The sequence below is a fragment of the Amblyomma maculatum genome, chromosome 11 (genome assembly GCF_055883805.1).
Source record: "Amblyomma maculatum isolate TAMU_Amacu chromosome 11, ASM5588380v1, whole genome shotgun sequence".
NCBI lineage: Eukaryota > Metazoa > Arthropoda > Arachnida > Ixodida > Ixodidae > Amblyomma > Amblyomma maculatum.
Genome location: NC_139354.1, coordinates 24,100,887 through 24,117,477, shown reverse-complemented (window position 1 = coordinate 24,117,477; position 16,591 = coordinate 24,100,887). Strand labels below are relative to the sequence as shown.

The following is a 16,591-nucleotide window of genomic DNA, read 5'->3' as shown; positions in this document are numbered from 1 at the left end:
TAAATAAACAAGCATGACATTTCAATCAGGAGATTGCGATTTGCATTGTGAAGCGTTACAGCTATACGTACCGCAAAAAAAGAAAAGAATGAAAAAAAAAGAAGAGAGCTTTATGTATCTTGTCAACATTCTTTTGCCAGAGACGGGAAGGGTCCATGTGAGCTGCAAAAATGACGACGAGAATTTCACTGCGCAGTGAGACTTGAACAAATTGACATATAACACATTTCTCTAGCACTTGGTCGCCAGCATCCTATGGCACTCTAACGCTGAAAGGTCTGTTCTACAACGCGGCGAAGCAAGCGCTGGTTTATTTATTGCAGCACATACCCTTTTCTGGGAGGTCTCGGTGCAGTACTCTGCTTTCACTTCATCAGTGTGCCTCTTCTTTTCTTATTGTGGGCCTGTCTGCGCGCAGTTTTTGAAAAGTATGCAGTCACAGCTGCGCTTTGTATCTGCTGTTGCTGGCGCAATAACGTGCTTCACGGCTCTTTGTGATAATGACGTTTTCCCTTAAAGCGCACTTGAACTGCACATCCCATGTGCAGCTTATGTTAGCGACACACGAAACTGACAAATGGCAGGTGGTCACAGCAGGAAAACACACTTGCCTCTCCGCAGGCACAGTCGGCGCTTCGTGGAAACGGACTGCACTTGCATCGCATTGCCCAAATACTTTTGTTTTCAACCAATTTTCCAGCACGAAAACGAATTTTCGCCTACTCCCCACCAGAGTACGTCGCATACCGTGAAAAAGTCTAGTCATTTTTGATGTGCAAAAGATAGCCCGTTGAAGGAGACTGAAGTAGGAGGAATGCAACAAAAATTACCCGATTGCAAGAGCTCTCAGTGCTCCATTGCTTAGACTTTCGAAAAGCCAGTTTAATGCTAGAATACTTCCAAGTATGACTTAAAACCCAACCGGAAAAACACAGTTTTGGCAGCAGGGAATTCAGGGCACTATTCAAACAGATATCCGTTCGTCAAAGCAGACTTGCACTAACGCACACATGCCCTTTCATATGCCTGAGATGTCGTCCGTCCTACACAGGGTACAGGTGAGAAATGACGTCATTGTAACGCGAAGGCTTTAAAGGTGCCGTTCCCGAGAAAATCAAGCATCGGCGTTGTAGGCGTCGCGTCGTGGGCGGAATAACCGTGCAATGATTGGTCGTCGGGTTGTGTGACGTCACGAACCCACGTGACACAGCCGATTTGCAGGAGCTGCCATCTCCGGCTTCTCATTTCAGATGGGAAGATGACATCAGAACGCAGGCTTTCAGGAAATTTTCCTTCAGAGTCAAACATGCTACCTCTCCGCCACGCAGGCTTCTTAGTTCGGCATGGTTAAGCGCTTCTTCAAATCTATCTCAGTGTGGGTTTTCACCTAATCTGGTTCCTTACGACTTCATACTAAATAGTGCTTGGGAGGTAATAGAAACACAAGTTAAGAGATTATGAAAGAACACTGAACAAGTGAAGGGGGGAGTCAGTTCGCAGGTTGAGCCAACGTTTCCACAATTGGACTTGTCTTCGTCTGGGCCACCGAAGACAAGTCCAATTGTCGAAACGTTGGGTCAACCTGCGAACTGACGCTCCCCCCACCCCTTCCAACTATCCTTATTCAGTGCTCTTTCCTACTATGTAGCCATCTTCATCCTCTCGTTCTAGTCACGAGATTAGTGATATACGGCTATAAAACTGCACGTACCCGAACGAAGATGAGCAAAAGAAGCTGCGGACCGGAAGCCGCTAACGCTGTTGCGTCATACCCTTCAAGGTGGAGCTTAAGTGTCCCCCAGCTCCCCTAGAATTATTTTTGTACCGTCTCCTGACGTCACGTACCTCGAACTCGTAATGCAGGCTGGCCGTGCTGTTTGTAGGGCTCGTGGCAATGGGAGGCGCTAGACGGACGTCAGAGAACCACGCCGGCCAGGCTTCGACCGTAGCTTTCGTGACCACTTGCTGCGGGACGCTGCCATTCGCTTCTGGTTTCTCGGCCACGTGCCTAGTGACCGCGGGTGACGTTGCGTCCGCCGCACTGGAAGGGACCGGTGACCAGGCCGTCCGCTCTGTGGAACCGTTGATTCCTTTTTGGCTTCCTGTGAAAACGCGTGGTGTGTGAGTCAATGGGAGATAACTGACTGGCTACTGTGAGTATCAGTATTCGTTCCAACAGAAAATCAGGAACAACTTCTTTTCCTTCTTTCATGAAATTTCACAGTTGCACGAATACACTCTCTCCAACGGCCACAAGCCTGTTTTCGGTGCAAGCAATATCGGAGACTCATCTCGGAAAAGGTACATAAAATCCGGTAGAGACACTTAAGACTTCTCAGCTGTGAGAATTCAAAAACATCACTCTGTCTGTGGCCATATTTTTGCTACAAATGTTTTTAAATTCATTAGAACATTTTTGTGTGTTTATTGCGCACTAGGCCACCAATTTCGGACCTTGTCGCTACAGAGCGACAGAGTTTCTAACTTTGCATGGCCTGGCAGTGAGATATAGTCCAAGTGCATTCGAGGTTTCACCTGTGTTTTCACGCACTGATTCAGTGCGTTGAGATCAATCATCATTAGTCACAGCGTAGGTGCAGCCACCACCCTCACCGGTTGCATTCTGCGCTTATTATTGCTGTAACACCAGTGCACATCAAAACACAGGTTAGGAAGTTCCACACACCACAACACGTTCGATCGGTGCGCCTCTAAAATTCTTGAACCAACTAACATTCGTAGCCCACGAACTGCGGGCTCGCCTGGCACGCAGAGGACCAGGGTTCTAGCCTTAATCCCCACAGATATCTTATTGAGTTGCGCCTATCTTCCGGCCTTCCCACTCGCCGCCAATTCTATGGGCACCATCGTGCGCTAACTACAGCAACAAAACCGTCATTCTAAAGACATATCAAACAACTCAAATTTGATGTCCCTACTCCCTCCAGCACTTCTCGCCCGTCTCCGCTGACATTTCTTATAACAGCGGCCAGCATGCAACGACACTCCAACCTCTACGCCCCTAGCCGCCACCACAAGTGCTTCCTTTTCCTCCACAAGGAGTTAATCGCCTGCACGGCCAAAGTTGTAGACTTGCTAAAGCTTGCCAAAGCTGTAGACTTGCTAGAAGTTCCTTATTTCGTCAAAATTCAAACGGCTTGACGCCGAACAGCACTCAAGAAGACTGCCTACCCCTGGAGGAGACGCTGGATATCTCGGAGAAGGTCTCTGGCGACGCGAGCGGTGCCCATGTCATCCAGTTGGGCTTTAGTCCATCGCTGGCCGTGGTTGGCGGGTCGGTGGGTGAGGAGGCGGTGTCGGGGGAGTCAACACTTTTCTCCGAAGAAACGTCGTAAGAACCAGGAACCATGCGCAACGCCCGAACCTGCAGTGAAGGGCAAAGAGATAAACAACATAAAGTGACCCTAGTTTTCGTTGCTTGCGTTTTTGCACTTCGGGCGCTTTTTTACAGCTGCTAGTTAGCACCAGTTCCTGCTTCTTCTTCCGAGGATTCATGCTATATTTATAAGCTGGTGTAGATAAGTAGATGGGTAACCCTCACTACAAGTCACTGGAAAGCCAGGTTCTTTCCATAGTCTTCGCATCTGCGTTAATGGAAATCTCTCGTTTTCGAAGCTCTGGTTCAGAGAATAGCATTTGGAAGGAACCAAGCGTCCTAGCCGTACATTGAACTTACCACATTTTGTACTCTCTGCGACCCTTTTAAGCTGACGTATTTCCCCCAGACCCTTTTAAGCATCGCTGGTCAATACGGCATGCACTAGATTTCCTGATGCTCGTTATGAGTAAAGCGATGTCCATAACGTTAGAAACAGCATGTTTTACGTGTAATCATTGTAAGCTGCCGCGGACAACGCAGTCACAACCTCAGTCTACTGCATAATAAAATTTTGCCTCAACGACGTCCAGTTATGGAACCTTTTTCAGGCAGCCCCGACTTCCCAGCCCTCTCATGCGCGGTCATAATTTCGAGTCATAACTTGAATTAACTTGTACAAAAATTACATCCAGCATTCAAGAAAACTGCATAGTTGGTTCTCAATGCAAAGTACTCAATGTTATGTTCTTAGGCGTGTACCGAATTGGATAGAAACTCTATATTGGAAATTCCAACGACGGAAGGATGAGATTCATCATAAACGTACATGAGGGACAATGTAATCATTCTTATTATTTTGATGAAGCGCATGACGCCAGAAACGCCAGGAAATTAGTGGCACCATTATTTTTGGCAAAAAATTATGTCGGGGGGTATGCAGAGAACCTGGAAATGTTGAGAAGGTATATTTAATGCTTTGGCATAAAAATAACTATATTCACAATGACAATTATGCTAAAACCTCCCGAAACGAAGGAAAACAGCTTGGTTGACTACGCCCTCAGCAAAAGAAAAAAAAATTACAAGAGTTCAACGCTGCTGAACCAAATATTGAGCGAAAGCATAAGCTGCGGGTGACCGAGCGTTCTTCTTCTTCCTTTTTCTTCTTCCTCAGCCCACATATAAAGCCCCGCTTTAACCAACCCGTATGAACGTGCCTTAGTGGCCTATAGGGGTAACGTGAATGCCAGGGTCCTAGCAGGCTGATTCTGACATAACCGTCCCATGTGAAACGAGAGACCCAAGTTGGCAGCTCCTGCCAACTGAGCCGTGGCTCCGACCGCGCCACGCCGACCGCTTGAGTTGGGAGCCCATCTCTCGCTTTTGTGTCACGTGGGGTGTGACCTCACAGCCTCAAGTGGGTAAGACGTGGCTGCCGCCACGCTACGCCAACTGCTCGAGTTGGTAGCCCAGCTCTCACCCTATTGTCACGTGGGGTGTGACGTCACAGCGTCCCGTGGCTAAGACGTGGCTACCACCGCGCCACGCTGACGGCTCGAAACCTAGAGTAGTATTGCTTCCTAAAATAAAAAAGCCCGACTTCGCTATTTAAGCAGTACTTATTAGCTTTGGATGGCTCCTTAATTGGTAAGTTTTTCTTATAACGCTGTGTCCCCCAGTAAAAACTTCAGAGCGACATCATACAGAGCTATTTACAGTCAATCGTCACAGCTCATTCACAAGTGCAGCGCATTTTTCAGTTCCGCACCGTCAAAAGTCCACGTACCTGATAGGCCAGATCAGTGGTAGTCGCGTGGTCCCAATGCTGTCGCTCCATCTCCGACGGCGGAAGGAGGTCGGTGAAGGACGTCTCCAGTACCACACAATGCGGCACCGATGACCGGCTTCGAGGAGAGTCATCGAGCAGCAGGGCGTCCCTGGAACCCTGGTCCTGAGCGGAGCCGCCGACAGAGCTTCCTCCATGGTCGGGTTTGGCCATCTTGCGTTGTGGCTTGGTGGGGCCCTTGTTCACTAGGAGCTGCGCAGGTCAGCAAAAACAGAAACAAAATACATCGGACGTCAACAGAAGCTGAACCATACACTTGGCTAAGCCTAAATGGAGCCCAACATTGGAGGGACACTTAAACTCCACCTTTAAGCTTGTGACGCGACAGCGGTAATATCACTCGCTTTCCTGCTCCTCTTACAGATCATCGTTGGCTTTTCCAATAGATCAATTACTTATCTTTCAATTTGTGCCTCTATTTCCGCGCACATATTCATTACCATACAGTCGTAAGATACCACACTATAAAACAGACAGCACGGCATGTGTATAAAGCCAGCCATAAGCCGTACGAACGTGCGTGCGTGTCCTAGAGGTATGCAGCGCGTCTTTATAGTGATCCAAAGATTCTAAAAGATTGGATTCCGACTTCACCTTCCTACAGCAAAGGCGAAGCACGAGTTGGCAGCGCCTGTCAAATCGACCACGTCACGTGATCTCGTGATGTCACATCAGCCGGTGACCAATTAGTGTACGGCCATGTCAGCTGCCAACCAGCATTTAGCAGAGGCATGCGAATTCGGCAGGGGTAGGTAAACTGCCATATTGTCTGACCCGGTCCAATAATCCGCCTTTGTCACTATCGATCAGTTACCCGCAGAGCTGGAGGCGGATTACTGGGTGCAATCAGGTGACTTAGCGGGTCAGTTTATGAGCGGAACACCCTTGAGTGTCCGTATGACTGTGCCAATTACTGCCGAAATATTTATATAAATTAAGGCGGATCAACGGGTGTATCAGTTGAAAGGGTGGAAGGTAATCTCACCACCGGAAAAAGAATAATACGCCATGCAGATTGCTAAAACGGTAACCTAAATCTTTCCGCCATGTTTTTTATTAAGGAACTTGCAAAGAAGGGCCCCTAAATTCGCTTATTAGTCACGAAGCACACGAAGGCCAAGGACACCAAAATTCGAAAAGAGTGGGCCAAGTGCCGGCTTCTACTCATCCAAATCTTCTTAATGTATATAGGCGTATTATCAGCACGTATTAAGACATATTCCTGGGTAGATTCAGGTGAAATAGTGAATCGGATTATTATAACCCAGCATAATAATTCAATGTATGGTACTCGAATCGCAAGTAAGATACTGGGCACACATGCGGATTACATAAACAGACAACCTAAATGCTCTCGCATTTACTTCATTAAAGGTGCAAAGAAAGAAAGAAAGAAAGAAAGAAAGAAAGAAAGAAAGAAAGAAAGAAAGAAAGAAAGAAAGAAAGAAAGAAAGAAAGAAAGAAAGAAAGAAAGAAAAGAATAAACTGTAATAAATGGAATTCTGCGCAAAGTTTTTTAGGCAAGGAACTCGGTCTGGCTACCAGGCCCTGGTGAGAAGCCAAGCTAAGAACTCGCAGTTTTTTATGCGCACAATATCACCCATGTGATAATACTTAAGCGACAATTATAGCTCACATTTTCAGATAATTTGCATACTTTCGACCTGTCATGCCAAACTATGTGTACTCAGTGTACACAGGGCACAAGGCGAGTATGAAGAGCCGAATTGCATGCTCTGAATCACATCGGGCTGCTTGCGCAACATGTGGTTATACATAGCGCCTCGTTCTAGAAGGTACGTATGCGGTCATGGGCAGTCAAACCGGCAGCATTGCCGGTCTTATCGTCGCTCGCTGGCTGCCGCTACTTTGCCGCCTGCTTCGGTCGTCACAAGCGCTGTCGACAGCATTACACGATGGAATGTTGCACGCCAGAACTTCCACACACGAAAATCGTTCACGGTCTATGGTGTATGACGTCGAAGTGGAGGGCTCTGAGAATTTCGACCCTTTAGGATTTTTTAGCGTGCACTGACATCGCACACCCCATGGGCGCCTTCCTTTTCGCCTGCGTCGCCTCCCTCAAAAAGCGCCACCGCTGCCGGTATTTGTTTCATGTTCTTGGGCACAGGCACATGAAAAAGAAAGGAAGAAGATTGTGGTGTTCCACAGGTTAAAACTAGCTTATCGAGGGTAAGCTCTGCTTTTCATGGTTTGGCAATGACTAAGCAATGGCGTGGAGATTCACGTGCTAGAAGGAACCCAAGCATCTACACGAGAACCTAAAACGACTGAAGGTGGTGTCTGAAAGTCTGATTTTTGCAGGCATGCCATTCACGGAGATAAGTCGGTTGGTCTACTATAGTTCCATTTAACTTGCCATATCGGGACCTGTGGGTAATGTACCCATTGACGTCGGGGAGACAGCGGCCATGCTGCCAAACCAGGCAGCTAATAATAACGAGTTCAATGTCGACATAAAGCATCGCAAGATCTACAAAAGCTCCTCCATACAAGGCACGGTACAGAAATATAGAACTTAATCGCGTGGCTGCTGTATATTCATGACACTCCGCTCTTCACATACAACCCCATTACAATTGACATGCATGCGGCGGACGATATCCGTGTCCGCGCCATTCCGGTTAGAGGAAGTACGTTGGAGTTCCTTCGGGAGCTTCGGAATGACTTCGAGGACCCGATGAATGTGTAAATGGCAAGTCACTAGGCCAAGAAAAGTTTATTGTGGACGATGATCAGTCGCGCGTAATGGCTCCCGGAGGGAGTAAGATACAACTCCACACAGTGTATGATCAACGTGCAGAAAAACTCTAGATTGCGCAGATTTACAGCTACAGATCAACAAAATGTTCTCAACAGAAAGTTTCTCGACTGTGCCTCTTTCATGTGTTTTATCATTCATATTTATGAGAATCAGTCATATCAGCTGCTTATCGCCTCTCGAGCCATAATAATCATCACAAGGCCGTCTACGCTCCCACCGCAAGAACTACCGTTCATTCTCGATTTTTTTTTCGTCACGTCATCCCGGGACTGGAATGATCTGCCGCAGGACGCCGTGCATCATACCAACGCCATCTATTTTGAGAAAGTTATTAAGACCATTGTTGTTTAACTGCCATGCCCATCCCTCATGTAATGTTTCATACCAGATGCCTTTGAGGTATCAAATGAATAAATAAATAAAAAATCAGTAAATAAATAAATAAATATTATTCTTTTAAAAGTTATAAGCATCTCCCGTAATTTGTCTCGCATAAGCACCAGAGACAGCGCTTTATACGTAGAAAAAAAGCGGTGAAGCAGCGGTTGTCAGCCAGCCGCTAAAAGACGGGCAATGTTATCAGTTTGGCCACGCATGCTCACATACAGCCCATCTCCAACTAGAAGGTATTGCTAGACTTCACGCGCGTAGCTCAGAGCGGCCTCGAGAATGAAGCTCCTGCTTTGCCCACAAGCGTTTTTACTTCAGTAGGCCGTCGTCCAAGTTATTGTCATGACAAAAAGATCGAGCAAAATAGTACTCCAGCTTTTTGTCAGCTTCTACTTGTCATTTTATCATATGTGCTTAGTTTTTTTTCTCTTTCGGGGCAAGAAATGGCTGCCAACACAGCAACCATTGTCGCAAGTGATTACGGACAAATATTTTTTTCCGCCACGCACTTAAGTGCTTTGAGTTATTGTCGCCATTTGGCAGAACCGTGTGCATGCATACGAAGGGCGCGGTGGGTCGGCTTTGTAGTATTATAAGGGCGCTGCAAAAGTGTCGCATTTGAGCAGTCTACTGCGCAAGCAATGCAGTGAGTTATGCGTATGCAAGCCAAAATGTGATCGCGTTGTGTACACCAACCAAGATTGTCTCCCATGCGTTTTCTTAGTGTCATATTCTCTCCTGTTTACCGCTTTGGATACTTTCGACATGAAAGCCAGCTGATTAGCAGGCAGTGTAAATAAAGCACTGAATAAACCACGTGAGCGTTTAGTCAGTAGACATTAGCTCTCCAAATGTGCGGTATTAACTTTAACGTAATGATCGAGATAAAGAACGACGTCTATAACCCGTCACCAGTTTCAACATCACTGGGAAAGCGAAGGCTGCCTGTACACCATACGGGCGCTGTATTATATGCTACATTAGAGTGTGGAAAGCTGCAGTGCCGTGTTCGGTGCTAATATTTCCCAATATCGACGAGGCGTGCGCGGATGGATTCATCGCAGGACATGAGCGGAGCGGGAGGCAGACAATTCAGGTGCAACTCAATCGTTTTATTCTTCCTTTGAACCTGGCACAAATGTACTATTAAAAAATATTGACTACTCATCATGAATGCCCGAAGCAGAGCGGGTCTAGTATCGTGATCGTGAAAAAAAAGCACCATATGTAACTAAAAAGAAAATATCAGCCAAAGAATAAGAGAATAAGCGCAAGGATAATCTGAAAACAACAAATTCAAGCCATTATTCATACATCATTCAGATAATTAGGTATTCCGCTAGCCTGCTACTTCGTCCATTACAACGCAATTGCTCCACTTCAATTTGTTCAGACAGGTGTTGAGCCGATGACTTTTGGGCGTGGCAACCGTGATTACCTTTCCTTCTTGCTTTGCCTCCTTCCTACCTTTTGCATAACAGCACAAAAACACCTGGTAGATTGATTCAGTAAAACCGAACATTACGCACATTACATTCACTACTATGAAAGCAATGATACAGTATCGCATGCTTTGTTAACGAGACAGCGGACAAAAGATGGTTGCGTTATTTTGTTTGCTTATTGGCTTTTTATTTAAACAGCAGTAAAATGAAACTGGCGTGAAGCTACTTGGGAGGCTGAATGATTGATTGATGAAAAAAAAAAATATTACCTCTGTTTGACACGAAAACATGAGATTTGGCAGCGGCATGTAGCGGGAAGAGAAGATAAATAACAGACTCTGATAGAGAGGGTGTACTTCAAGGGAAAGAAAACAGAGGACAATATAGCTAATCTTAGTTGGGAAGATGAGATAAGAAAATATGCTAGACTAATGAGGTCATTCAATTGGGGGAGATGATGATGATGAACTTATGAGGGTAGTCTCATCAGATATCAACATCAATGGAAGTGCTAAGACAAAGCAGCACCTTAACCATTCAAATGCCCTCTGCTCTTCATTACCTAGTGCACATGTGAATTCAAGTAGACTGTCGGCCCAAGGCAAAAACACTCATAACCGACTGGCCTCCCCCTTTTCTAGCTCTCCCTCACCCTGCCACTCTTTTCTGATCGAAATTGCTCTCCGTTCGGGCAATATTAATTAGAGCCGCGCGCACCCAGTTCTCCCGCAGCGTCAGATGGCGGCAACGAGCCGTGAAAGGAAACGACACCAACCGGCCAAAGTGGTGCTTTGATCTCAGCTGTTACCGAGCGCGGACTGATGCGTTACACGAGGAAAAAAGAGTGCACTGCAGATAGAGTAACTCGGAATAGCTTACTTTCACTTTTTTCTTCGTTTTCCTTTTTGTATTCTTTACTTACTTCCCCTTTCGGCGCTAAGAAACGCCGAAAGACGAGTAGAACGCCATCATTAGAGAAACCGCAACACGATAGCCCATCACTCTACAGGAGGCGGGCAGGTTGCTGTTTCTTTTTTTTTTTCAATACTGCCACTATCAATATTTAGTTCGACCACCCTGCGACGAAAATAATGATTTATCAAAGAGGATGTCCGTGCGATAAGAAAAGCAGGAAGATCATAACATTTATTTAAAAAAAAAAGTTGCCTTCGACTTATGTTTTTGTTTCCTTTTCTTTCTACCTATTTTCTTAGCAAGAGCGATTGGCCATTAGAAAACGATCATTTTTTCCTATCACCAAAGTGGCTGGTGCGAAACTGACGAAATACTACTCCTCGGGAGAGAACTCCACTCTGCCGCACTACGTTTACGGTTTTCTTATAGCATTATAAGTTCCTGTGGGACGGGAGTTTCTACAGTATAATAAAGTAACTACTTGGAAAGAGTAAAAAAAAAAAATAAAAAAAAAACACTGGGCGATAACACACGAACCGTTTATTGTTCAAGAGGTATCTGAAGAAAACTGCGCAAGTTATCGAATGTTGAGTGACTGACGTATTTAATATCGGTGCTCGCATTTTCGAACACGTGCCTTTTATTTTTTTTTCTGCGAGCTATTTCTCTTATCATTTTCACAGCGGGATGCGGTGTTACTCCTCTCGTCCCCTAAGAACGGGTATTTTTACAGCTCGCCGGAATCACCGTATTTCTTCTCTATATATGCGTTCTTTTCTTTGGTTTTGCCTTCGAAGCTCCACAACGTCTTAAGATTGTTTTTGCTCTCATCAGTTCCTCTGGCCTTTCTACTTTCTTTTGCTCTCAACACGTGCCCCCCTCGCCCAACCTATGCGATAATGACATGGACAGCCCGCAGGAGCCGGTAACCGCGGTGAAGACAGGCCACTCAATATTTCGCCGACTCCTCATTTGAAATAGTATTCCTTTCCGATAGTTCCTGATGCACTACCGAAGTACTTACGCATCCACAGGCGACATTCTGATGCTGCGAATTGGAGTGCCAGTATTGGTGAATTTCAGGAACTGCAGGCGGCGCCGCAATCGCCAAGATGGCGACCATGGAAAAACAGTGGGTAAGCTGAGCCGGAAAAGTGCTCCACACTATTACATCGCCATGGCAAAGCATATCACTATGACCAATTAGCCCTCGTGTGGCATGCCTTTTAGCAACTTGGTAGAAAAAAAAAAATACAAATTCAATTCAATTCAATTTTATTATATCCGTTTAGTACATTCCAGCTTATGCATACAGTGTGTTTTCTTTTTCTCTCTCTCATGACCAAAGCAGTTTTCTCTAGCTAAGACAAAAAAGGTGAAGTTTTGGCCTGTAATTGCGAGAAGCTGGCGACTAATGATAAAACTACGAATGTTTTCCACATATCAAAATTATTCAGAAGATATTTTGGGCTGTAATCATTTAGATATTGACAGGGACATAAGGAAGTAACATACGATGATTGTGAACAGTTTTTGCGAGGAGGCGCTCTTCGAGTTTTAGTGTAAAACTCTATCTTCGAGCGTCATTTCAGCCTGCAGTTCCAAGGTAAGATCTCTTAATAATGAGCCGTTTATTATAAATAGCCGCCTACTCCCTCATGCGTCACGATGCTACCTTCAGGTATTATATGCCAGACAAAATTTATAAAAGGATCTGCCATATCGCTACCCCTATGAGTAAGCGTGCCACAATATGCATTCGCAAGTATATTGAAATCTTTTACCTTCCACAGTAAAACCTATGTCTGAACTCTGGACTGCAAGGCGTGTCAAAGACCTCCTCGTCCCAGGACTCTTCGATCAAGCGAGCTGAACACTTTTATTGACAAATTTCCTTGCAAGAGCAGAGAAGTGCTGAACAGGTGACTCAGCGCTAACGGATTACGATCGTCTCGACTAGACCACAGTACGCTAAGCATAATCAGCCTCGGTGCAATGGCAAGTTTCGTTGAGTGAACGACTGAACGGCATTGTTTCAATGAAGGTGAGCGAAAAGTTTTACCTTAACACTTCGTCTGTAAACGCACGCCGTGCAAGCAAGAGCGCAAATACTGGTCGCCCACTTCCAAGAGGGTTATAACGATGTCAAGATGGCAGCAGGTAGTGTTCTTTCGTGTAGGCAAACTCGGAAAACGCAAGAACGCCCCGGGTTTAATGTTTCATTGTTACAGGTGAGCAATGCTACGCCAAATCGTTACATGACACTGAAGGCTGAAATGGTACATGGTGGTTTCGCTTTGCGCAATCGTCTTTCTGGATTTCAATTCGTCAGCCTCAACCCAGTACCATTTACGCGCAGCCATCACTTCAGTCCAGCCAACAGCGCCCTCAAATGTACATTTGTGAAAAACTCGTTTACTCCTGAGTCCTGTTTTAGGCACAATTTGCTCGCTCCTTAAGCTTATTTCCATGCGGCTTCGCTTCACTGCAAGTACAATGGATGTAAAACACAGTATCTGCACTACGCGGCGTGAAAGCGACGGAGCAGGCAGAAAACGTGGGCTTCGGTTCCTGCTCTTACTTTTCGATAATCCGATTAGGGGGCATCAAACGAGTTAAGTGAACGATTGGGTCTAACGTGCACGCCTAACTTGCCGAGGACGTTATCCGAGTTCCCTCGCCGCTTGACCTTTCTTTCTATCCCTCCGTATCGTACTTACTCGACTGCGTACATCTCGCGACGGTCTGTTTATTTCCAGGTTTTATTTTGCGGACCTCGAAATAGCAGTGGTCAGAATAAACATACTTTGATGCTAAAGTATACAGCGCGAAGAGGTGAGATCGAATTCCGCCGCTTTTATTGCGGCTCGGTTAAAACAAAGTACAATTTTGCGAGTGTTACAGTTGCATCCCAGCCGCACTTAAAGCGAACAAATAGGATCCCCACTCTAGTCGTTAACATAAAAGAAAACAAAGCTATAAACGTATCGGTTAGTTATATGGAGTTTGTCTCTCTTAAAATACAGGGTACACAGGACCATCGACTCCATGAGCGACTTTCGCCAGTCCGCAGTTTTTGCACTCAAATGCTGTCTTCCCTTCAGATTGCTGTAATCGAGAAAGCAGTGGAATGGTATTACCTGGATTTCACATCTAGTTGATGCATAAAAAGGTACGGAGCAGTGCTGCCTAACTTTATTTTTGCGATGACGCTCCGGGGAAGACAGTCGAAAGTGCTTGATACGCAGTGCGAGTCTGCCGATCGAGCTAGTTCATTGGCTAGATTGATGTACTGCTATAGTCTGGCGTCCATGGCGTTAAAATAGCCAATATGTTCATAGGAGAGTTATGAAAACAACGCCTTAATGCCCCCATGACTCATTCGCAAAATGACACGAAAAATTCCGCGCGCTGCCAATCATACTTAAACTAGTTCGTGACGCCGCTGCCGCGTGGTGTAGATCCCGTAAAAACAGTCATTAAGTTGAGCATACTGAATAGCGTGCTTTTTAATCTTTGCGTGCGCTGCAGGCTATATTAGAAAGATTTTAAAATGAATCTTAACATACTGTGAGCAACAAAGCTCAGCGGGATCTCCAGCGCGTGGCGGAGGAACGGAAAACTGCACTGTTGCGCCATCTGCCGCAATTGAGCCCGTTGACGAGGCTAACAAAAGTTGCGTCTAAAGCACGCTTTTCGCTATCAACCATGCCTCTTCGCTTGCTTTCCTATGGCGCACTTGTCAGACTCACGGAAGCCGCTGAGGCACTGTGTGGCACTCCCCGCCTGTACGTATAGAGCGCCGTGTAAATGATGCCCCGGAGCACCTTTCACCATAGCAATTAACCACCGAAGCAGACAAGCAACAGTGGTGACACAGGGATTCAGCGGCAGCAACGAGCATCAAAATCGGATCCCGGAGAAGCAAGCGACGAGGCATGCTTGACAGCGAAGGAAAGACAGGCGTGCGTAGAACATGCTTCAGATGCGATTTCCGTTAGCCTCGTCATCGGGCGCAGTTGTGGCAGGTGGCGCCGCTGTGCAGTTTTCTGTCGCTCCGCCATGCGCTGAAGATTCCAAACTTTTGCTGCTAACTGCAGGCTAGCGTTAAGTATGCTATTTTCATAGTTCAGGGTACGCAGCTCTTGCGTATGCTAAAGTTGCGTTTTCAACATGGCGGCGCCCCCAGAGATCATTGTTGTTACTAAAATTTCCATTATTTTTATTGGTCATGAAGCGGCATCGAGATTTCGGTTTTATTCATCTCAACTGCATAAACAATGCATAAGAGATTATTTTTCTTTTTTTCTTATTTTAAGTGAGGACTCTGCCGCTCTTAGGGGTTGGTTGGTTGGTTGGTTGGTTGGTTGGTTGGTTGGTTGGTTGGTTGGTTGGTTGGTTGGTTGGTTGGTTGGTTGGTTGGTTGGTTGGTTGGTTGGTTGGTTGGTTGGTTGGTTGGTTGGTTGGTTGGTTGGTTGGTTGGTTGGTTGGTTGGTTGGTTGGTTGGTTGGTTGGTTGGTTGGTTGGTTGGTTGGTTGGTTGGTTGGTTGGTTGGTTGGTTGGTTGGTTGGTTGGTTGGTTGGTTGGTTGGTTGGTTGGTTGGTTGGTTGGTTGGTTGGTTGGTTGGTTGGTTGGTTGGTTGGTTGGTTGGTTGGTTGGTTGGTTGGTTGGTTGGTTGGTTGGTTGGTTGGTTGGTTGGTTGGTTGGTTGGTTGGTTGGTTGGTTGGTTGGTTGGTTGGTTGGTTGGTTGGTTGGTTGGTTGGTTGGTTGGTTGGTTGGTTGGTTGGTTGGTTGGTTGGTTGGTTGGTTGGTTGGTTGGTTGGTTGGTTGGTTGGTTGGTTGGTTGGTTGGTTGGTTGGTTGGTTGGTTGGTTGGTTGGTTGGTTGGTTGGTTGGTTGGTTGGTTGGTTGGTTGGTTGGTTGGTTGGTTGGTTGGTTGGTTGGTTGGTTGGTTGGTTGGTTGGTTGGTTGGTTGGTTGGTTGGTTGGTTGGTTGGTTGGTTGGTTGGTTGGTTGGTTGGTTGGTTGGTTGGTTGGTTGGTTGGTTGGTTGGTTGGTTGGTTGGTTGGTTGGTTGGTTGGTTGGTTGGTTGGTTGGTTGGTTGGTTGGTTGGTTGGTTGGTTGGTTGGTTGGTTGGTTGGTTGGTTGGTTGGTTGGTTGGTTGGTTGGTTGGTTGGTTGGTTGGTTGGTTGGTTGGTTGGTTGGTTGGTTGGTTGGTTGGTTGGTTGGTTGGTTGGTTGGTTGGTTGGTTGGTTGGTTGGTTGGTTGGTTGGTTGGTTGGTTGGTTGGTTGGTTGGTTGGTTGGTTGGTTGGTTGGTTGGTTGGTTGGTTGGTTGGTTGGTTGGTTGGTTGGTTGGTTGGTTGGTTGGTTGGTTGGTTGGTTGGTTGGTTGGTTGGTTGGTTGGTTGGTTGGTTGGTTGGTTGGTTGGTTGGTTGGTTGGTTGGTTGGTTGGTTGGTTGGTTGGTTGGTTGGTTGGTTGGTTGGTTGGTTGGTTGGTTGGTTGGTTGGTTGGTTGGTTGGTTGGTTGGTTGGTTGGTTGGTTGGTTGGTTGGTTGGTTGGTTGGTTGGTTGGTTGGTTGGTTGGTTGGTTGGTTGGTTGGTTGGTTGGTTGGTTGGTTGGTTGGTTGGTTGGTTGGTTGGTTGGTTGGTTGGTTGGTTGGTTGGTTGGTTGGTTGGTTGGTTGGTTGGTTGGTTGGTTGGTTGGTTGGTTGGTTGGTTGGTTGGTTGGTTGGTTGGTTGGTTGGTTGGTTGGTTGGTTGGTTGGTTGGTTGGTTGGTTGGTTGGTTGGTTGGTTGGTTGGTTGGTTGGTTGGTTGGTTGGTTGGTTGGTTGGTTGGTTGGTTGGTTGGTTGGTTGGTTGGTTGGTTGGTTG

At 46.3% G+C, this 16,591-nt stretch overlaps 1 protein-coding gene across 5 annotated transcripts in view; it reads right to left on the bottom strand.

The window, feature by feature from the left end:
• inaE (inactivation no afterpotential E) overlaps positions 1–16,591 on the bottom strand; it is a 229,679-nt gene that overhangs the window by 16,520 nt on the left and 196,568 nt on the right. For all 5 annotated transcript variants that reach the window (XM_084584125.1, XM_084584128.1, XM_084584129.1 and 2 more), the window contains 3 exons: positions 5,127–5,378; positions 3,193–3,385; positions 1,846–2,102 (listed from right to left, as the gene is read on the bottom strand). In XM_084584125.1, coding sequence (XP_084440251.1) covers positions 1,846–2,102; positions 3,193–3,385; positions 5,127–5,378 — 702 coding nt within the window. The remainder of the gene's footprint in view (positions 1–1,845; positions 2,103–3,192; positions 3,386–5,126; positions 5,379–16,591) is intronic.